The sequence below is a fragment of the Tribolium castaneum genome, chromosome 10, assembly GCF_031307605.1.
Source record: "Tribolium castaneum strain GA2 chromosome 10, icTriCast1.1, whole genome shotgun sequence".
In the NCBI taxonomy this organism is placed as follows: Eukaryota; Metazoa; Arthropoda; class Insecta; order Coleoptera; family Tenebrionidae; genus Tribolium; species Tribolium castaneum.
The window spans coordinates 3,371,617-3,392,422 of record NC_087403.1 but is presented as its reverse complement, the minus strand read 5'-3'; the positions used below and the strand labels follow the sequence as shown (position 1 = coordinate 3,392,422).

The 20,806-nt window shown below is 40.5% G+C and overlaps 1 protein-coding gene across 13 annotated transcripts; it reads left to right on the top strand.

Annotated features, from left to right (window-relative positions):
• The first annotated feature begins 6,165 nt into the window (after window positions 1–6,165).
• On the top strand, window positions 6,166–20,120 carry nAChRalpha6 (nicotinic Acetylcholine Receptor alpha6). 13 transcript variants are annotated; one of them, XM_064359190.1, is made up of 11 exons: window positions 6,166–6,524; window positions 7,359–7,498; window positions 8,261–8,305; window positions 9,806–9,915; window positions 11,256–11,436; window positions 14,102–14,177; window positions 14,246–14,440; window positions 15,246–15,332; window positions 15,877–15,963; window positions 17,808–17,917; window positions 18,082–20,120. In XM_064359190.1, exons 1-11 carry the CDS (start codon window positions 6,458–6,460, stop codon window positions 18,565–18,567), a joined length of 1,584 nt encoding a protein of 527 aa, XP_064215260.1. In that variant the 5' UTR covers window positions 6,166–6,457; the 3' UTR covers window positions 18,568–20,120. The 13 variants fall into 13 exon arrangements, with proteins under 13 accessions (XP_064215260.1, XP_008193383.1, XP_015836890.1 ...); XM_008195161.3 differs by lacking the exon at window positions 15,877–15,963 and adding an exon at window positions 7,871–7,915; XM_015981404.2 differs by lacking the exons at window positions 15,246–15,332; window positions 15,877–15,963 and adding exons at window positions 7,871–7,915; window positions 14,822–14,908.
• The last annotated feature ends 686 nt before the right edge of the window (window positions 20,121–20,806 follow it).

Here is a 20,806-nt window from a genome sequence, read left to right as displayed (position 1 = left end):
TGGCTCGCCTGATAGCTGCTAGGTGTCGCCACGCGCACTTTATTGCGGCTAAATTAGGAGCAAATCTTCTCCCCAATAAAATTTGTCGTAAAATCTGAAGGTGAGACAATAGTAAAGTAAAATTTCTGGTTGCAAATGCAGATACGTTGATCTGAAATGAGTCTAGCAAGCATAAGCCCCGTTTATTACTTTCAATTTTGCTTTGAAGGTGAAAGTTCCACCTGTCTTCATTGTCTATTTAGCACTGCAGACAGACAAGGATAAAAGTTGCAAAAACAGGCGTTTGTGTGCAATAAAAAGATAAGAACGTTTTTCCTGAAATCGCGATCGATCGAATTTTCAGAACTGTATTATTTGAGATTCCTAGGAACAATTATATTGTTTTCGTGTTAAACCTTTGTCGTGGGGTTGTGTATGATGTGCACGTGTATTGTGGTTTCTTTTGAAAATATCCACCGGACTGGAATTCAGTAGCGTTATATCTTTATCATTAAAAAGAGGAACGTGTCCATTGCCGAAATTAGTTTTTTCCAATAAGATTAAATCGAGCGTATCGACGATTGGACCTATACGAGTTAATTAAGGTTGCTGAAGGCTATAAATCGTTTTTAAAAGCTCCGCTCAGACTGCTACAAATGAAAGACGTAATAATGGACAGAGCAATTTTTAACAATCATAAAATTTAGACGCTGATTGGGAAAGATATCGAACTGCTGACACTGGATTAGACGGTCTAAACCTAGATCTGCGACTATATCCTATAAAAACCCGCCATTCCAATAAAACTTACTCCTTTCAGCGATTTCCATTTTATTACGTCACCTTTCTGTGATTAAGCCGTGGCGCAAATTTGGTGGAGGCGCCGGGTATTCATAACCCGCACCCTTATAAATTCACACTTTATTAAAAATTTATTTTAACATTTCCCTACAGAAAAAAGGTAATGAGATGAGTCCATTTGAGTTAAGTTGCGGTGATGCAACTTAGTTACATGAACCGGCTTTGTTATTTTTCCCAACTTCCGCTGTCTTAAAAACAAACGCGATGAGATAATTGGGTGAATTATAGATTTGTCGATATCGGAAAAAACACAAGTAACTTTCTACTTTGCTAAAATAATCTGTTTGTGTTCTGTGCTGTTACATCAGTTTAATTAAGTGGATGTCAGTTTCCACTCACCTTGAAGCTGTTTTTATTATTAATCTGCACTTGCAATGTAACATAAGCAGACTATTGAGATATAAATCACTCTGGCGTTTAATAATGCATTCCTTATTAACCTTACTCCGGTTAAATGTTATATACAGTGCTGGTTTATCAAAGATATTGATATGATAGTATTGGATGGAATTGGGTATAAGTGCAACCAAACATATAATTCGGGCGAAAGTCAGTGGAGTGAAGAACAAACTGAATGTTCTGTTGTTGACTATCATGGTTGAGTTGGTGGTTTCGAGTAAATAGTTTTGAAAGACGTTAAGAAAAACGTTAATTGCAAAGTAGTAAAATGAATTCCTAGGAGATTTAGTTGCGAGAATTTCAAAAGTCAATATTGGCGCAACTTATAATAGGATAGTATTCTGTCGTGGGTTCATCTCCTTGAAGGCATTATTAAAGACATTATTTCTTAATAAAGTTGTTAATGTGAGCTTTGGAACACAATACCGTACTTTGTAAACAGACATTCTTTAATTTTTGCGAGTTAATTAAGTTGTTTTTGTGTGAAAAAATGGTTCTTATTTAGACAAAAGCAAGTCGTCATTTTCGCTACAAGAAAACAATAAAAAGAAAGTAAATAATCATTTAAGTTGAATTTTATGAAATCCTCGTGTAAAATATTTTTGTACAGTCGCTTGAATTTTTAATTTCAAATACGATTCCTCTGATTTCTACATTATTCTCAATTATTCTTGCCGCTGAAATTCGCGATTTATTTTACATCGAGCGTAAAATTATTTGTTGTAATGCTGTTATGAGCTCAACAAGGAGTCGAAATGATTTTAGACCGCGCGGAATGAGAGTATCAATTGAAACAATAAAACGAGAGAAAGTAAAAGTAATGTGACGGTGCAAAATCATCGATTGAATTGTGAGTGGTGACAGGGACAAGGGAGTAGAGAGTGAGCATGTCATACAGAATAGATGAACGAGGAGCTATCTGGAACAAGAAAGTGGGCCACTAGGAGCAAGGGAGCTACTAGAGGGAAACGTTTAACTTAGATGCGCCGTGTCCATCTATACCAAGATTAGAAACGTTGTCTCAGTTACGAATTAAATTAAATGAGCCATACTATGTAAAATTTGTTGGTGTCTCAAAAGGGAATTCCACATATCCCTCGTCTCCCAATTAATTAAGTATCTTGAACAAGAAACGGTTTCTTGGCCGGTGTCGAGGTTTGCATTGCTTCGTGGGGAAATCAGGCGAAATCACTAATGACCTTTGCTTGTTAGCCGAAATCGCACTATCCCATCCCCAGGAATGGCAATTCCTTTCGCTTTAACAAACGCGCCAAAAGTAACATCTTTACAAATATTTAGATGCCTAAATAGATATTTGCATTTTATATCCAACCTAAATATTTGTTTAGGTTTGAAAATATTTAAATGAAATACTTCACTTTTCAAGCCGTACTCGGGGATAAATCTCTTAATATGTAGGTCAGGGATGCTTCTCTGTAAATGTTTCATGCCGTAGGAAAACAAAACAAAAATGTTAAGACGCTACCATCGATACCGAAAACAAATCAAACACTTGGAAATTAATGCACAGCGAGGACGCTTTGATAAATTAATTATCAGAAACACAAAGTGCTTCAAGAACAGCAAATACAAAAGTTAGGTCAAATATTTTAGCTTAGAGCTGACATAGTCAAAAATTGGCTTTTGTTCAGTTCTGTGGATTAAATTATGCTGGAAGATTGGCAGAGAGAAAGAGAAATGCCGACCTAGCCGCGATCGAGTAATTAAAAATGCGAAAACTTTGACAAACAAAACTCGGTACTAAAAGTTTCCTTCTCGATTATGGAACTTTAAATTCTAATAAGCAAAGGTGGTTTCTTTTACCTCATAGTGGAAAATTAGTTTTTCCGAAACAATTTATAAGTAACTTTTTGGAAACTAAGGCAGAAGTTGCAAATTTAATTTGAAATTAACTTATCTCGAAAAGTGAATTCTGAATTTTGTATCGCAAAATATTTTCAATGGAGAGCATCTTAAATACCATTACACCCAATTAAAAAGGCTGAATTTTGCGAAAAGTTTCTTTTCAACTTAAAATTAAACTACATTTTCATATTGTTCACAAAAGGTTTTCGTAAAATTTTAATTGAGTTTAAGATAATTCGCCCTCAGGGAAGATGTAGATTGAGAGCGTAAAAGTGAGATGGCTTGAGTGACATCTAGTTAAACCGTTGCAGGTGGAAGCAAACATCAAATAATTAGGGCATTAATAACGCTCAAATATGTTTATATTAAAAGCACGAACCTTAATTTATTCATCATTTTAAAATTCGACGCTACAATTTTAACGAGCTTACCATAAAACGCTCCAACAAATTAAAAATTTATACCAAGGAAAATTCATACTTTAATTTGAACACATTTTTAACCCAGCGTCAAATCCCCACTGAAACCCACCAGGTTTTCTTTATCAAGGGCAACTTGTTTCCGTACATAGAAAATATTTTTAGAAAATATCTTAGTATGTCAGACTGCGTGATAAACATGTATTTACCTGGCACAACCCACATACTCATATTTTTATACAGCAAGTATCCCACAACAAAAGTCATTGTTAGAGTTCATGAATGACTCTAAAACCCAATTCTTTTATTATTTTCAGTTCAAAAATAGAACTGAAATACGTTTCATAACGCTGCTGCTAATTGCTACCCGAACGAAAAAAGATTTCAAAATATTACAGACAAATAGAAAAATTTTATTCAATTTTGTTAAAATACGTGTACTATAAAATTTCCATTTTGTAAAGACATCTTTGCAAACAACCAATTTGTTGAAATATTCAAATGTTCATTGAATAGTGGTCATAAACTTTTGTATATTTTTTGATAAGGAAAACATAGTTAGTAACATGAACCTAAAAAATTGGTTTTACTGAACAGGCTAATTCCGTTTACGTTTGTGAATGTGTAATTCTGGTAAATGTCGGTTCGAATTACCTTCCAATATTTATTTACCTTGTATTAAGGTGCAAACAATTCAGTTTTAGCAGTGCGTTGTGTCGTTTATACCAAAAGTAAAAAGTAAAGTAAAAATTGATTGAGCAAAATTGGTGGATGCGCCGGGCTACATCAAATTAATTTTGCGATAAGCTGAGAAAAATCCATTTTTTATTATAATGTACTGTAAATAACCACGTTATAGTGTAAATTAAGCATGGAAGAATAACAAAAATGTTACTTTTCTCAGACAAAATGGTCAAAAGTGGCAGGTACGAAAAGCCATTAAAATTATTTTTTCTGTTTTACATTAGGTAGGATAAATAAACCCTGTCACGATGCTCGTAACGTTATCTACATTTTACGTTATTCGAGAATTTAAAACAACTCAACGCCACTCATTTTATCAAACCTTTCTCTCCTGACGTAAAAAGCATACTAACGTTACTTGTATCGTAAATTACTTAAACGAAATCGGAAGACACGTTTTATTTTGTTAAACGAAAAACAAACATCGGTTTTATAATGAAATAAAATGAGAGATATCTTTTACGACAATTACTAGGTTTATTCAGCTTGTATTAAATTTCTAACTGATCATTTTGGTGGGTGCGCCGAGTAAAGTTCAGCATTTTATTCACAAAGCTCGTATTGACATTTCATTTAAATGCATACAATTATGATATATCTATCGTAAACATTATTAAACATAGCTGTAGATATTTTCGTACTTTCTTAAGTTATTTATATTTATAAGATTATAGTCGTTTATTCAAAAAGTGTTTTAAAAAGCATTTTATCTAAGCATGAAAACTCAAACACATGTAAAAGTACGTTTTATCTACAGTCGACAGAGCTTGAATCATTCGAATTTAATTTAAGAAACCATTGAATTGGATTGGTTACTATCGTGCATTTTCTGTTTATTGAAACAACATTTGCGACAAATTTCCTTGGATGTTTGTGTGCTTCTTTTGCAGAAATCTGGAAGCCTACCCATAGAAATCATTGCGGAAAGTCACCTATCAATTATTGCCGATAACTTCAATATTAATATAAATAAATGATTCAATTTTTTAACGTTTTAATGATACACCATAAGACATAAGATATTCTTCATAAAATTGTGGTAAAACAATGTAAAATCGTGGATCATGGTTTTTATTATTTTTGTTGGACGAAAAACAAATATCGGTTTAACAATGAAATAAAATGAGAGATATCTTTTACGGCAATTGCTAGTTTTATTCAGGTTGTATTAAATTTCTAATTGATCACTTTGGTGGGTGCGCCGGGTAAAGTTCAGCATTTTATTTACAAAGCTCGTATTGGCATTTTATTTATATGCATAGAAACGTGAAAAAGATTTAGAACGAATAGTATTAAAAATAGTTGTAGGTGTCTTTATTTTTGGTTTGAGGTGATTTGAGGATCGCTGCAATTTGCAACATAAGATGAAAAGCGGGTTTGTAATAAATTATATTAAAGGGAAATAAAAAAGTTGGCTGTACACCGTATATTAGATTTAGGTTTGGAGCGTATTGTGAGGAATGCAATATTTCGGTATAGGTAGTTATATAAGAAAAATATAGGAGCAGTAGTTGAGTGGATTTGGTTGGCGAAAGAATAATGTGTTGTTTGTAATATATCGGTTAGCTTAGATGTAAGATATAGGAGTTAGGTGGCTGGGGCGTAATGCCCGGAATGCAATATTCGGAGTTGGGCGTTCGCGCGAGAGGGCAAAAGAGGGTTATTAATTCTCGTTGGTAAATTTGAATGTGGGAGTTGTATCCTTTGTGTTCGCGTTTGATTTTTTGAAGAATCGTCGAGCTTGGTTGCGACGAAGTTTCAGGGCGGTTGGTTCCGCAGTCGTGGCCGTAGGCAGTGTGCCGTCTGTGTGCCGTGTGCGGCGGCGGTGGCGGCGTGTGCTGGCGGCGGCAGCCCGATCGCATACCCGGGAGAGTCGCGCGCACCGCCCCGGTATCGATCCGCCTCCGATGCGGAGTCGACCTGCTGAGCACGGTCAGAGCACCGACCGGAGTCCGTATCTCGAGTGTTGGCGAGGTGTTGCAGCTGGTGTGCATTGCCTCGTCTTGGTCCTCTGAAATGGCCAGTGTGGTTCCGCGAGTGACGCCCGCCGAGCTCAGCTAGTAGCGGTGGTCGCTGGTGGGACGGTGGGCGTGTGTCTTCAGGACGCCCGGACGCCGACACTCCGGGGCATGACGGCCAAGTCCGGAGGATTGTCGCCGAAGACATGAGCAGCCCTGCATCGAGTTAGGATGGTCCGGAGCGAGCAAGCGCTGGCGCTGCTGGCCACAGCCTTCCTGCTCTTCATCATGCCTCCAGGTAAACACCAACACCACCGCTTTATTACTCGGCTCAAATAATATTTCAAAACATAACTCATCCATTCTCATCTTCATACTTGGTGTTTGTTTTTGAACCTTCAACTACATCCGACTATTGGTGTGGTGATAGATGGCACTCCCCCTATTCATTCATAGATAGAATACAACTTATTTATGTCCACTCCAGAAAGGTTTCATTCTCCTTTTTACGAAGAATAATGAATCGAAGCCAGTCGAAGCATTAAAATAGAAGAAGATTGGCATGTGTCACGTAACGTTTAAATCACTTTCAACGTTTTCAGATCGATATAATCCCACAATCCCCGTTCATGTAGGTCATACCCTATATTAACATCAGTCACTTTCTGAAGTATAAAAAAGTCGGGAAAAAAGTTAAAAGTTGGCGTTTGAAAAGTTTATTGATGAATTCGTCAACGTCGCGATTATGTTTTAAGAAAGCTTAAACTTGGAGTGCTATGGGAAGTTAATTAGGGTTGACGTGATGGGATAGAATGAGAAAGTCACAGTTTAAATATTGTTCTTTCGATGTTGGTTTTATTAAAGTTCACTTACTATTGAGAAAGTTTTCGATCTTCGACTTTATGTGCCGTAAATAAATTAAATTAGAGTTGAGTTTTCGGTGCTTTCCTGTAACCCGAGTCAAGTCTAGTAATTATTTATGATTAACGATGTGCTTCTATTTCGAGTAATGTAATGTTGCCTTTTCGTGACTAGGTTTCGATACGATTCGTTGTTTCGTTTAATTAGGAGGGAATTTACTGGTTATCGATTTTATCATCGTATTAAGAAAAGGTATTTGAAATGGTTGCAGGTTCGCAACAGGGGCCGCACGAAAAGCGGCTACTAAACAACTTGTTGGGGCCCTATAACGTCTTGGAGAGACCCGTAGCCAACGAGTCAGAACCTCTTGAAGTCAAGTTCGGCCTAACTTTGCAGCAAATCATTGATGTGGTCAGTATATTTGGAAGTTTTTTTGCAATAGCGATAATTTAAGAATAGGATATGAGAAAGTAAATGTAGAGAGACAGGAAATAAAGGAAGGGCGACACAATTAGTTGATAAGACGACATGAGGTATTGTTGATGGTTTCTCCCTTGTTTGGGGTGAATGCTGTCTTATCGACGTATGTCGAGCCCGGATGGGTGCGATAGGACCTGTTCGGATGTAAATATGAATATCGGTCGATATCTCCATCTCTTGCCGTTGTTGACGATAACCAATTAATAATTTCTAATAGTAGTCGTAACACGTAAAACATTCCACCAGAGAGGGTAGAATATAAGATACTGCCTTTTTGTTTTATTATTGTTTTCCCCTGTGTAGGACGAAAAGAATCAGATTCTCACGACAAACGCGTGGTTGAATTTGGTAAGTGCCATGTGGTCCAGCCGGCCTCTCGCAATGTTACAGCAGAGCGAACACTAGCTGCTTAGACTAGTGTCCGTCTCTGGGCTATGTGGCTATGGACGTATATAGCTCCCACGACGGCGATGTTAAAAATCTTTCGGTTACGGACACCTGCACTCGTCGTCAGTAATCTCCGAAAGACTATTAACATTTCCGAGCACTGCTGGTCGAGTCTCTAGTGTTTGAAAAATGAATGCGACTGCTTCTAGTCTTTGACAAAATGCTACGAGACAAGATCGGTGCGTGCGATGCATGCCTTGTTATGTGACTAACTACCGATGTTTCCCTTTTATTGTTTTACCATAGGACGAGAAGAATCAACTCCTAATAACAAATATTTGGCTTTCTTTGGTAAGTGAAAACCAATTAAATAACTAAACATATATACACACACGGCAGTTGGTTGGTTATGTTCAGTCTGTTTTCAATCTTCTTTCATTCCTTCTAGCTGGTCGAACCCACCCGAATGATGGTGTGCTCTCCTCTTTGTATATATCGAGCTATAGTAATTATTATTGTATTGCTGTGTCTCACGCCGGTCCTATTGGTCCTCCTAGCTGCGTATGCCAGTATGCCTCCTGTAAAGTTGAGTTAGTTGTTGCAGCATTGCCCGGTCCAGTAAAGTTAAGTACCAGTCCAACCAGTACCAACCAGCCCAGAACCTGTGTCTTGAGTGTCACGGTTGCGTGCGGAATTGGACTCCAGTCCCTTATTATTATTATTATTATTATTGCCTGTGGCCGTTGCTGTCGATTGTCGAAGCTTCGCAACAGCTCACGGCAACGGCAACGACAGCTTCGGCCGTTATGGTCCGAGTAGCGGTAGCGTAGTCGTAGCAGCCGTAGCCGAGACCTGTAACTAGCGACATTCACCACAGAAAGTGACGCGGAGTCGCTGTCGATGTCGACGTGCGATCCACTTGATGCTGTATATACGAGAACAAGTCTCAAAATGCAAACCGTTTATTATTATTGATCGAGTCCATTCAGCAGAGTTCGTATGTTACTATGGTCTACTGCCGTGTGTGTGACATATTTTAAACTACATAATATAACTATGCTTTTTAACTAACCAACTTATCGATTATTAGCTCTAGGTGCGGTTTCTTTTATTTATTTATAGCAACTTTGGGTAATAAATATTTCATTAGTTCCAGGCATTTATTTAGATTTAGTTTTACTTATTCGATTCTTCTGGGGCGCTATCCTTTCTCTCCTTCACAATTCACTCACGTTATCTATCCATCCTTCAATCTTTCACGATAAGCAACCACCACCTCCTTCGCATTCAGAAGTTGATCGGGCGTATTTTTATTTAGTTTTGACGATCTGCAGAAGACTAAACACCTTTGGTTACAATAAACTGAAACATTTCTGTAAAATTATACACTAAACCATTAAACCGTTAAAATCAAGATACTAAAACGATCCTCCCGTGCATGATGTCAAACCACTTCGTGATGCTTGTTGCTCTACATTCGTCAACAAACCCGTTTGTCTAGCTTGTGTTTCAAAATACACAAATCCATAAATAAAAAGCAAAGTAGGGAAAACAAAAGCTAGACAAGCACATCGAATACTTTGCCTACACCAGCATGAAGCTTGGAGCCTTGTAACGCATTTGCAAGCAACGCTTTCGACACTTGCGAAAATTTGCACTAAATGTTGTGTATAGTTGTTTGATAAACGGGGAGCAGGTAGCTTTGAGTCGATTCAAAATTTTCTTTAATATCTTTAGCTCAAAGCTACCCGTACGTGTCTAGAACTGTAATTATCCATAAATTCACATTTCTCCCTTGCTAATTAAAACCAAACAAATAATAACGCATAGCATTTGTTGGTTCTTATCCAGGAATGGAACGACTATAATCTCAAATGGAACGAATCGGAATATGGCGGGGTCAAAGACTTGCGGATTACTCCAAACAAGCTGTGGAAGCCTGATGTTCTTATGTATAACAGGTAACAAGTTTAGTGGCATGTTTTGAATGGCGTTTTCGGTTCCAAACGTGTGTGCTTTTTAGTTTTAATTTTTAAACATGTTGAAATCACGTCACTACAAAATTTTGCATGGTCAGTAAGGCAGTGAGTTTTGAAACGTTTAAAAATTGTTGGCATCGATAGTTGTAGCGAGTGTAGAGTAGTCGATATATCATTAACAGGGATCGTCCTTCTCTACATTGCTCGTTAATATCTATTTGTGTTTTTATTTTGTGTAGACGTTGTTGTTTTTTGTTTGGTTTCATTCTTCTTAGGATGACGTAGTAATGTAGGAAAGGACTTTCTTTATTCATGCGAGCTGCTATCGTAACCATTATTTTTTTCAATGGTTCAGTTTACAAATGAAAGTTGCTCTGCCTGCTCTGCTCTGTTGAGTTTTCGTTGTTGTGTAGTTTTTCGGTTAAAACAAGCGACAGATTGGGGACGTGGGGAGGCAAAAAAAATTGTCGCTTGAGGAGCATGCAGATGCAAACGGCAGAATGATAGAATGCCTCGTCAGAGTGTGTGTTGCGAACGGTGAAAATTGGGCGGGAAGTACACAGACAGCTAGCCGTTGCTGTAGGCCACAGCTACTTCCGACCCTCTGGAGTCGAACGACAGGTTGATACCTCAGCTGCACTCTAGCTTAAATCACCATCACTTTAATTCTCTATGTTACGACTGTACGAGGCATATTGCATGTGTACTAAAGTCTTGTTCTGTTTTTCTGCGGACGGTAGCAGCTTGAGACTTCGACTCCTGCTGGGCCGGAACGTCCCTGAAAACTCTCTCTCTAACAGCACTCAGTATAAACTGCTAAAACCTTCATTAAACGATGGGAAGAGTAGTTAAATAAGAAAGTAATTAAGAACGCGATTCATTAATCCTACTACTTAAAATACATAATTAACTAAAGCAACAACTAAAGGCCGTAGGGCCAACATAAAACCTGAAGGGTAAATGCAAAAAGATAAAGGACTGATGATAACCGATTCCGGCTCGCCGGTGAGATGAATCTCGAGACAGTAACGGAGATGGCTAGCTTGGCCGCCGCAACCGCGAGTAGCTAAGATGTCGGAGTTGCTGTTGTTGTTGTGTCACGCCAGACTACTAAGAGTCCTGGTGGCAGCACTGGATGTTGTTGCATGTAGAACCACGCGCAATCTCTTCCCGACGCTGACGCCGGCAATGTGTCTGTCGGTCTGTTGGTCTGTCGGTGGTCTATCTATCGGTCTGGTGACGGTGGTCTCACGGTCTCTGACGATGCGACCAGCATGACTAAGTTTACAGCGGCGATGTTAACGTTTTATGTTGTTATGAAGTGCTGATGAGGGTTTCGACGGGACTTTCCAAACAAACGTTGTGGTCAAACATAACGGCAGCTGCTTGTACGTCCCTCCGGGTATCTTCAAGAGCACATGCAAGATAGACATTACGTGGTTCCCCTTTGATGACCAACACTGTGACATGAAGTTTGGTAGCTGGACCTATGACGGCAACCAGGTATTGCTGTAATGTTACATGTTTTTTGTTGCTACCACATCACACGCCTCACACTTCCCACACTGCACCGTTTTACACCCGCGTTGCCGTTTGGCCTGCCTGCTGGCCTGGCTCACCGGCCGTCGTAGTCACAACATTCGCCTTCTTCGAGTTACCAGTCCGTCGCCGCGACGGCTGGTCGCTGTTTATGCCCTGTTATTAGACCTAGTGCACGTCTAGCTGCTGGGGTGCTCGTGTTCATGTTAGAGTAGTTCGCGGGTCGCGCGAGTCGCGTCGCCATCGCGGAATTCACTCGTACTCGCATACGGGATAACAACAATCTCCAGCGGCAACATAGCTCTCGACGAGTATATACCAAGTAGAAACGCCAATCAATCATCGACGGCCCTCACTGGGAACCATGTGACTGTATCGTTAGATTAACTATTTTGCATGGAGCACATTTGCAATCAGAGCCTCTGCTATTGACTTTACATAATCCGTGACCTGAGTTTTAACCGTCCATTTAATCCCGAGGCGACCGCTGGGCTCCCACTCTTTACGAGCCCTTTCCTTAGTTCCATGAGCTCGCCGTAAAGTCTCTAGCAGAGGCACTGACACTAGTTGCTTATGGCAGGGATGTGCAAACATGGTGCAAAAATCAACTATCTTTTCACGTCATCACCTTAAATAAACTGTCGCACTGCCGTGCGTATCGACTCAACTCTAATAAAATATTGTTAGATTAAAAAGGAACAAGAAAAGTACGACGCGAAACACATTTTACACAAAACATCACCAATACTGTTGCTGTCATTCCAGAACAAATAATTGTTTGCTCGACGAGTTCGACTAACAAAATTCAATACTTTATCGCAAGTTACACAAATGACCCTTTTCAACCATTAGCTTGATCAATCGTGAATCGTCAGCGAATTTATGGGGAGAAGACAAAATAACTCTCATAACGAAATAAAACTGATCAAAAACACAGCACTAAAGTTCAGTGATTTGTGATTTGGGGCAATTGTTTGTGTGAAATATAAATCTGTTAATACGGATTAAATTCCTTACAGCGGTTACCGCTCCGCAAGTCCTCGTTCGCTTTAATCGCTTACATGCGTCTCTTGTGTTGTAATATATGATGAGATATTTTAATAAAAATGTTTTGTGCATATTCACTATTCAGTGAAATGTGATTCGCCTTTTACATTTCTTGTTTCAACTTCAGCGCTTCTGTTGTATTGTTGTACGAAGGGAAAGGAGTACGTACACATTATTGCATATGGGATTATATATCTATTGTTCAGCATTTTATTTGTGAGGAGTGGTTGATTTTAGGGTGCATCTTGTGTTCGTTTACGTTTTTAAATATATTTTTAATAGTCCTGATGCAGTAGTCAGTAAAATCGATGTGGCTTTGGGAGCGGATCCAGTTCAGGAGAAACATTTCGAGTGTGCACCTTATTTAAAGCCATTTATGTTACAGTACGGTGAGCGGATAATTAACGTGTTATACATATAGAAGAGTATTATAGGTATCCGAAGTTTTCACTTTTTGAATATATTATAACATCCCTTTTAACGCATGGTCCGATGATGCATGTTTATATCGAACGTCAATGGTAGATTTTACAACACGTCCACCCAATCCCCCGAAGCCGGGGATCTTATTTTACATTTTTGTGTAAAGTGTAATGCATGCTGCTTTGATTTTGTCGGCCTGCCGGCACGTCATTCGTTCATATTTTCGAACACTCCACTTCATTTCGGTTTGACTGTGCGCCGTAATTTATTTCAATATTGTATATCTATATGTCAGTGAGAACGAAATGAGATTGAAAAGTAGAAAATCCGGAATCGCCGTAGCATAGAGTAAATGGTGCGCTCCCCTTTTCGTGAGTAGTTAGTATCCAGTATCTATAGCAATTTCACTTTAAACTGTCTGACACATTTACGAGCAATGGAATTCTATTATGTCGATCCGTCCACTTTGAAGTAGTAAGTGTCTTGCCTGGTCTTTAGTGTCGGCAGTTTTCATGTGGCAGTTGTCTGTAGATGTAGATTTTCCTTGTTCACTGTAGCTTGCAAGTAATATTCCCGTTATCGAAGTACCCGCACAAACGGCACGCAGCAGTTCTGCACCTCCCGTGACCTCGTATCGTTAGACACGTTTGATATCATCTTCCGGTGAGCCAAGTTTTAGCTTTACTTGTGTGCGAATAAACCGTACATGACTCGATTCATACATCAAACATCCCCATTTGCACGAACGCACGCATGCCCGAGTGTCACGTCGATAAGTAATAAAGATGTCTCTCGCACGTGGCCATCGCCTTAAACCGTTCTGTAGTTTAATATTAGCTCGCCGGTAGCCTTTAGCATGTTTTCTTTCCACTGCATCCACAATACTTCTTATCGAATAAGGCTGAAAAAGACCAGATACGAAATACCCTCCCCCACCCCTAAAGCCTAAAAAAAGAATTCGTTCACGTTCCACCTTGAAGTTGGAGAAGATGTTGACGAAGACTACCCCTACTTAGGCGAAGAAAGCCCGTAGAGAGCCCACCCGCTAAACAACCATGCATTATAAGATGTGTGACCGTGCATTTGTAAATGAAATGTAGCACTCGCTAGATCCACAAGAGCTGATCTGGCGCGCGTTACATGTATGAGTTTTCTGCAGCTCGACCTGGTGCTCAATTCCGAATCGGGTGGTGATTTATCAGACTTCATTACAAACGGAGAATGGTACTTGATAGGTGGGTCCTGTATCCGTTTGTGCACGTGCAGATGGAAGGGCTGAACGGATGTGTCCATGCTGTTGTAGGGATGCCCGGCAAGAAGAACACCATCGTCTACGCATGTTGCCCCGAACCGTATGTGGATGTGACGTTCACGATTAAGATCCGGAGGCGAACGCTGTACTACTTCTTCAACCTTATAGTTCCTTGCGTGCTCATCTCCTCCATGGCGCTACTGGGCTTCACGTTGCCACCGGATTCTGGCGAGAAGCTCACTTTAGGTACTGACCCTTGCTCTGTGTCGCACTGTGTGTGTTTGCACTCCTGTGTTGTGTGGGTGCCGCTTGACACACTGGCCATGCTAGATCACTCGCATCGCGCAGTGTCATCTTGTTTACATGGCTACAGTACAAACTGCATTTACACGGACCGCTGGCCGACGCGCCAAAGGCCTGGCCACGCCTCATACCAGCACCACATCATTGTCACGGCCCAACACATCAACACTGTTTATTCTAAACATTCATAATAATAGATATTACTAAGTATTAACCCGTTGCCACTCCGTCAGCTCTAGCGAGATTTACTACTTCGTACATATCGGCCACTCGATGACCCTGGACGGACACAAACACGTTCAAAATTCGAAATCTTCATTTCAGGTGTCACCATACTTCTTTCATTGACTGTATTTCTCAACCTAGTAGCTGAAAAGATACCAACCACGTCCGATGCAGTTCCGTTGATAGGTATGCTAGGCCTCCTGGGAGCATCGTGTGTTTTAACGCCCTGTGTCCCTTGCCGGACTGCCTGTTGATACTTGGAGGGCCTTCGGCGTTTGTGCCCGTGCCAGCATGCAGTCCTCACACCAAGACCCCCTCCGCACGCCGCCCCTTTTTTCCTAGCAATAGCCTTAAAGCGCCCAAGGTAAGTAGACTAGGCGCCGGATTGGATAAGCCAAACCACCAAATTGAGCGCTCCACCGGTCTCACATGACGTTTGTTTTTCTCGCACCCCCGATGACGATTTGATTATTTCCTGGTACGCCACCGTCCGTTGCCCAATTCAAGCTGTGTTCTGTTGCAGGAGTGACCATCTTGCTCTCGTTGACTGTGTTCCTGAACCTCGTGGCAGAAACCTTGCCCCAAGTATCTGACGCCATTCCTTTGTTAGGTACCAACCGTTCTTTGTCTGACCTGCCTGTGCTGGCTACATCCTCAGTGCTGCCTGATGAAATATGTGTATCATTGTGTATATGTGATTGTTGTGTACGCGCGCGTCTGTTTTATTAAGCCGATCGCTTTGATTAGTTTTATTTGTTTCGATGCGATCAAAGAAGAAATGTTTAAGGCAGTCGGTGGTGGCGGGCAAAGTGCTGTCGGAGAGGAGAATTCAAAAACGACTTTTGTTTTTTATTTATTTATTGATTGATTGATTGATTGACATTGGTATAATTATGTACATATATATGGGCGAACGAGGGCGGTGGCGTAAGTCGCCGTAAACATTTCCTCTTTGAATTGGCGTCGTATCGGGACGAGCCGGATCGGATACTTGGATAGAAGGGACGGCAGTTCGGCAGATCGGCAGCTCGACAGAACGGCAGTTGGCTATTTTTGAAAATTTAAAAGATGATTATTAAAAATTATGATAGCCTTCGCGGTTCGCGGCACAGGTCACAGGTCAGACGCCTCGCGTGACGCACTATCTGTTGCAGGTGTGACTATCCTGTTGTCACAGACTGTGTTCTCCCTGCTGGTGGCGCACGTGATAACCCAGACGTCCGACGCTGTGCCCCTGATAGGTTAGATTCACGGATCAGTCCTTGATTATTTTTATTTTGAAAACACACGGCGGGCGAGGGCGCGGGCCCGTTCTAGGTGTCTACGGCCGGGACGGTCTACTGTGAGCAGACGGACAAACGAGTCATCTCCAGTCTTATCTGCCGGGCCCGCGCTCTGCATGCGCTGCTGCTCTGCGATCTGCGAGCGTCGACCGTAACAGCACTTCGCCCAGCCACAGCCACAGCCACACGACTAGTCTACTAGTCACCTTTCTGACTAGAGCTTTTCTTACTGTGTTGGGGTGAATGGTTGGCTACTGCGCCGAGGCTAAAACAACCAACTTTCTAACTACAATTCGATAAATTGGTCGACAATAAAGCTGTATTTACGGCTCCGCCCTTTCCAGGATCCCTTTTTGGTCTATAGTTTGTCCCTGTCTCCATTCCAGTCACCTGTGTTACAGGACGGCGGGCGTTCCGCCGCTCTGTCAACCTGCGTCTCTTGCTGCTACTCAAACTCAGTCTTACTGCCTAGGCTGTCTAGGGTGCGCTCGTTCGTCGACTCACTCTTGTATGCCAATGACCTTCTTACCTCCAAGTATCAAATGGCTCTGTCCCACTAGGAGTATCTTATCTGTATGTTTTGTTGTTTGATATGTTTCATTTCCTATACTTACTGTTTGTATTTTACTTACTCTGTTTTTATGATTTTATTATCTATGATGATTCGTTACCTCCTCGTTATTATAACATAGTGGCGACCAGTAACTAGCAACTGAACTGAACTGAATCACCTAATCGAGTTGTGCAGAGTACACAGTTTGTACACTGTACATTCTTTAAAACAATATTCACAATAATAACAATATAAAAACATAATAATCGATTACGTGGCCGCCGGCACCAATTGTCGGCCGGGTTAAAATGTTTCATATTTTCAATAAAACTAAACAATATAACTCTGAACGTAACTAATTTAACAAACTGTATGTTTGTGTTAAAGTAATGCAATGGTATATCGGTGCATGGAGTGGGGCCGTGGCTCGACACTCGACAGACGATAGACGACAATGAATGACAATCTCAGACGCGACGCGGCCACGGCCACGGCAGCCACACCAGGTAATACATGCACAGTCTTAAGCCAGACATAAACAAGCATTTTAATTAAAAATGTTGCATTGCGCTCGTTCGTAAAGCGCATAACGTCACTCTATCTTTCTTTTTCTCTTTGATCACTCGACATGTCCGTGTGCATCAGTCAGTACGCTTTGCCTGTCCTTTTGGTCTACTATTCTTTGGCTTTCATCCCATCTGAAACCTAATGAACTAATTATTAATAAACCGGATCGATAAAACTAATTTCATAACCGAAGAGCGCGTTAAATAAGTTCGCGTGGCAGCGTCGGCGGTTGGCCATCTTGACCACGACTCTGCCGCGCCGACCTCGGCCTATCTTCTAGCCCTTGTGATACAATTTGAGGAGGGTACGATCGTAGTTCACATTTACATTAGTCTATATCTAATGTGGATTGTTTGTGTGTGCGCGTATGTATGCTTGTTGAGTGTTTCTAGTTGTTGATTATTGTTATTTGTAATTTATTAGGTAAATTATTCATTCGTTTCAATGTATTATTATTACGTAAAATATGTTCAGTAGCGATTCAGAAGAGTGTTTGTTTGTGCTTGGCGTAACGACTGTACATATTATATCGAACGTTTTTTATTTTATTTAACCCGTAGATTCATTAGCCATGTTTTTGTTGGTAGTTTATTGTGTTAACGTTATTTAGTAGTGTCGTCGTAGTTAGTTTATTTTGTAAAACGGCGTCAGACGACAGATTCTGACGAAACGGCTGTTGCAGGGACCTATTTCAACTGCATCATGTTCATGGTAGCGTCGTCAGTGGTCTTGACTGTGGTGGTGTTAAATTACCATCACCGCACGGCTGATATCCACGAAATGCCTCAATGGGTGAGTATTTCGTTTCGTTCAGTTTTGGCGGATGCGCCGGGAGAATTCTAAATAAGTGTCTGATGACCGGCTTTCAAGGTTGTTGACTTTACGGGTCGATATGTCTTGCAATGTTTATGTTATATCGGCAACGTTTTGATGATCGTAAATGCTTTATTGTTCAGATCAAGACGGTATTCTTACAATGGCTGCCGTGGATGTTGGGGATGAGTCGACCGGGCAAGAAGATAACCCGGAAGACGATTCTGATGAACAGCCGAATGAAAGAGTTGGAGTTGAAAGAACGATCTTCGAAAAGTCTTCTTGCCAACGTTTTGGACATCGACGACGATTTCCGGAATGTGTCAACCGGCGGGAACAACGCTTCGATGACGACTAGTTTAGGCGGTACGTTTATGCGTCACCCTACGACGATCGAGGAGGCAGCCGTCCCCAGCTCGGGCACGCAACGCGACCTCCAGAATATCCTACGTGAGCTTCAATTCATCACCAACCGCATGAAGAAAGCCGACGAGGAGGCCGAAGTGATCAGCGATTGGAAGTTCGCCGCGATGGTGGTGGACCGGTTTTGTCTGATAATCTTCACGATGTTCACGATCATCGCCACGGTGGCCGTGCTGCTTTCGGCGCCGCACATAATCGTGCAGTAGGCGCGGCGCGGGGTGACTCTGAACTGACTTTTACTGTGATACAAGCAAGCAGCGTATCGTGTCGGCACAGCAGCGTGTGCGAACAGCGAACGTGCCTTCCTGTGGAACATTTGAACTGACAACTAAAAGGCAGGCACTTATGTGCAGCGCCCGCGCATTGCTGCTGCGGTTGCGAGTGGAGCGCTCGCCCCAATCGGAGCGAATCTGCGATTTTGCGAATTTGCGATTCGCTTGGAGAGCAAGCAACCATCGTGCGTCAGTTATCAGCAATTGGGCAGTTCGCACCCTCCACGCTAATCACTCTAGAGCTAGACAGTACCACAGTACACAGTACTCACGCGCAAGTACGCAAGTAGCCAGTTGGTAGGGTACTCTTAGTTCGAGGTACACACGTGTCTGCCTTTTGTTCGCCCATTGATACAAATAAAAGGTGTCCACCTGCATTAAAACAATTGTGATGAACTTCGCAAGTTAATTAATAAAGTAATCTAATGATCAGTTATAGATTAAATAGTATATATAAATGAGTCGTAACCGCGGGTAAGATGCGCAATGCGCACGTTTTATACGAAGACCGATAGTCGGATGTAAGGACAAATTGAAAAATCATTGAATTAATTGTCTTGCAACGACTGGAGGTCTGTAAGACGATGGACGCCGTGTGCGCGGCTCGTCCACCTCCTTGCTCACAGATTATTCGAGGAAATGATGTCGTCTTCCTACTACTATTTATTTTATAAAGTGTGTTTTGATCATCGTATTGGCCGAGCGCACGTCGTCCTCATTTTATATCATGTACCATTTTTAATATCATATTTAATAAACTTCGAATTTTTAATTACTACGCAAGTTTCTATACCATTTGTGGATAAGTGGGTTGCCAGCCAACCCGATAAATAATAACAATAATATTCTTTAATTGATAATAATGAATGAATTAACAATAGCATTTAATACGATTTTAATAAAAACGTTTCTTTGGGCATTTTATAATTTGGACGAGTAGTAACATATCTGTCGAGACTACAACCCAAATCAATCGGTCGCATTGCCGTTGCGACGACGAATGACCATCTCTAATCTCTAACGAATGGTCTGCATTTTTACCAAGACAACCTCAACCAAAGTCTCGGATCACTCCGAACTGATGACTTACTTGATGACTATACCTGCTATTTCTTTTTCCAAAAGTACCTCTTACTTAACAAGACACGCACTGTTTCTGGAATGAGAGAGACGATCGAATGAAGCGACCAGATAGTCTTTAGTATCCGCCAATTGTCCATTCTTACTTAGATTAGTATCGCAGAGATGTGTAGCCGATCTTTAGAAATTACGAAATATACTAGAGTAAAATGTTCTCCCACTTCCCGGCTTCTTTAATTTCACGTTTACATAAATATAATACAGTTCATGCTCAAATTTCAAATTTTTGTTCGCTATATAATATATTTATAATTCTGTTATCCTGATGCTGGAATAAATAGATGAATTATGTCGAATAAATGTATATCGTATGGTTGAAATAATAAACGCAGAAAATTCAGTTTTAATTCAGTGTTTCATTTTTACACCACTTTAATTAACATAAAGTCATAATTATTACTTCAGACACCTTTGTTTGAAATTTTCACGAAATTAAATACTTGGCGGTACCCTACTAAGTTCGCAGTTTATAACTACTACAAATTTGTTAATTTTGTATTGACGCGTGTGTAAAATCAACACTAACATTCGATACACTAACTAAAATAGAGCTAATGTAACTTCAATGTGTACGTTTTTAAGATGTAAAAATGAGATGTATGACTATTTATAACGTAAACTTAGATAAATAAAAGTAAACTTTTTATAATAAAGATTGTTACGATACAATAAAATTATTGTAAATAACCTATTTATTGGAAATAAAATTTCAAAATAAAATCATTAAAAACTAAAACGTGCTTTATTCACCACATCCGCAAAAATCAATCAAATATTCATTAATTGTACCCTTAATACTTGACTCTGACTCAAATAAAAGCTGGATTCCCGGAATTTAATCAAACTGCAATTAGTTCAATACGAGATGAAAAAACCATTACCTTCCACCTCACACAAAGAAACAAAAAAGGCAATCAGCTTCCCGGAACTGGACTCGAAAAAACCAACCTACGCATTTCCTGCACAAGTTGCGACCTTGACATTGGAACGATGAAAAATTCGAGTTTATTGAGAGAAGGAATCTTTTACTTTG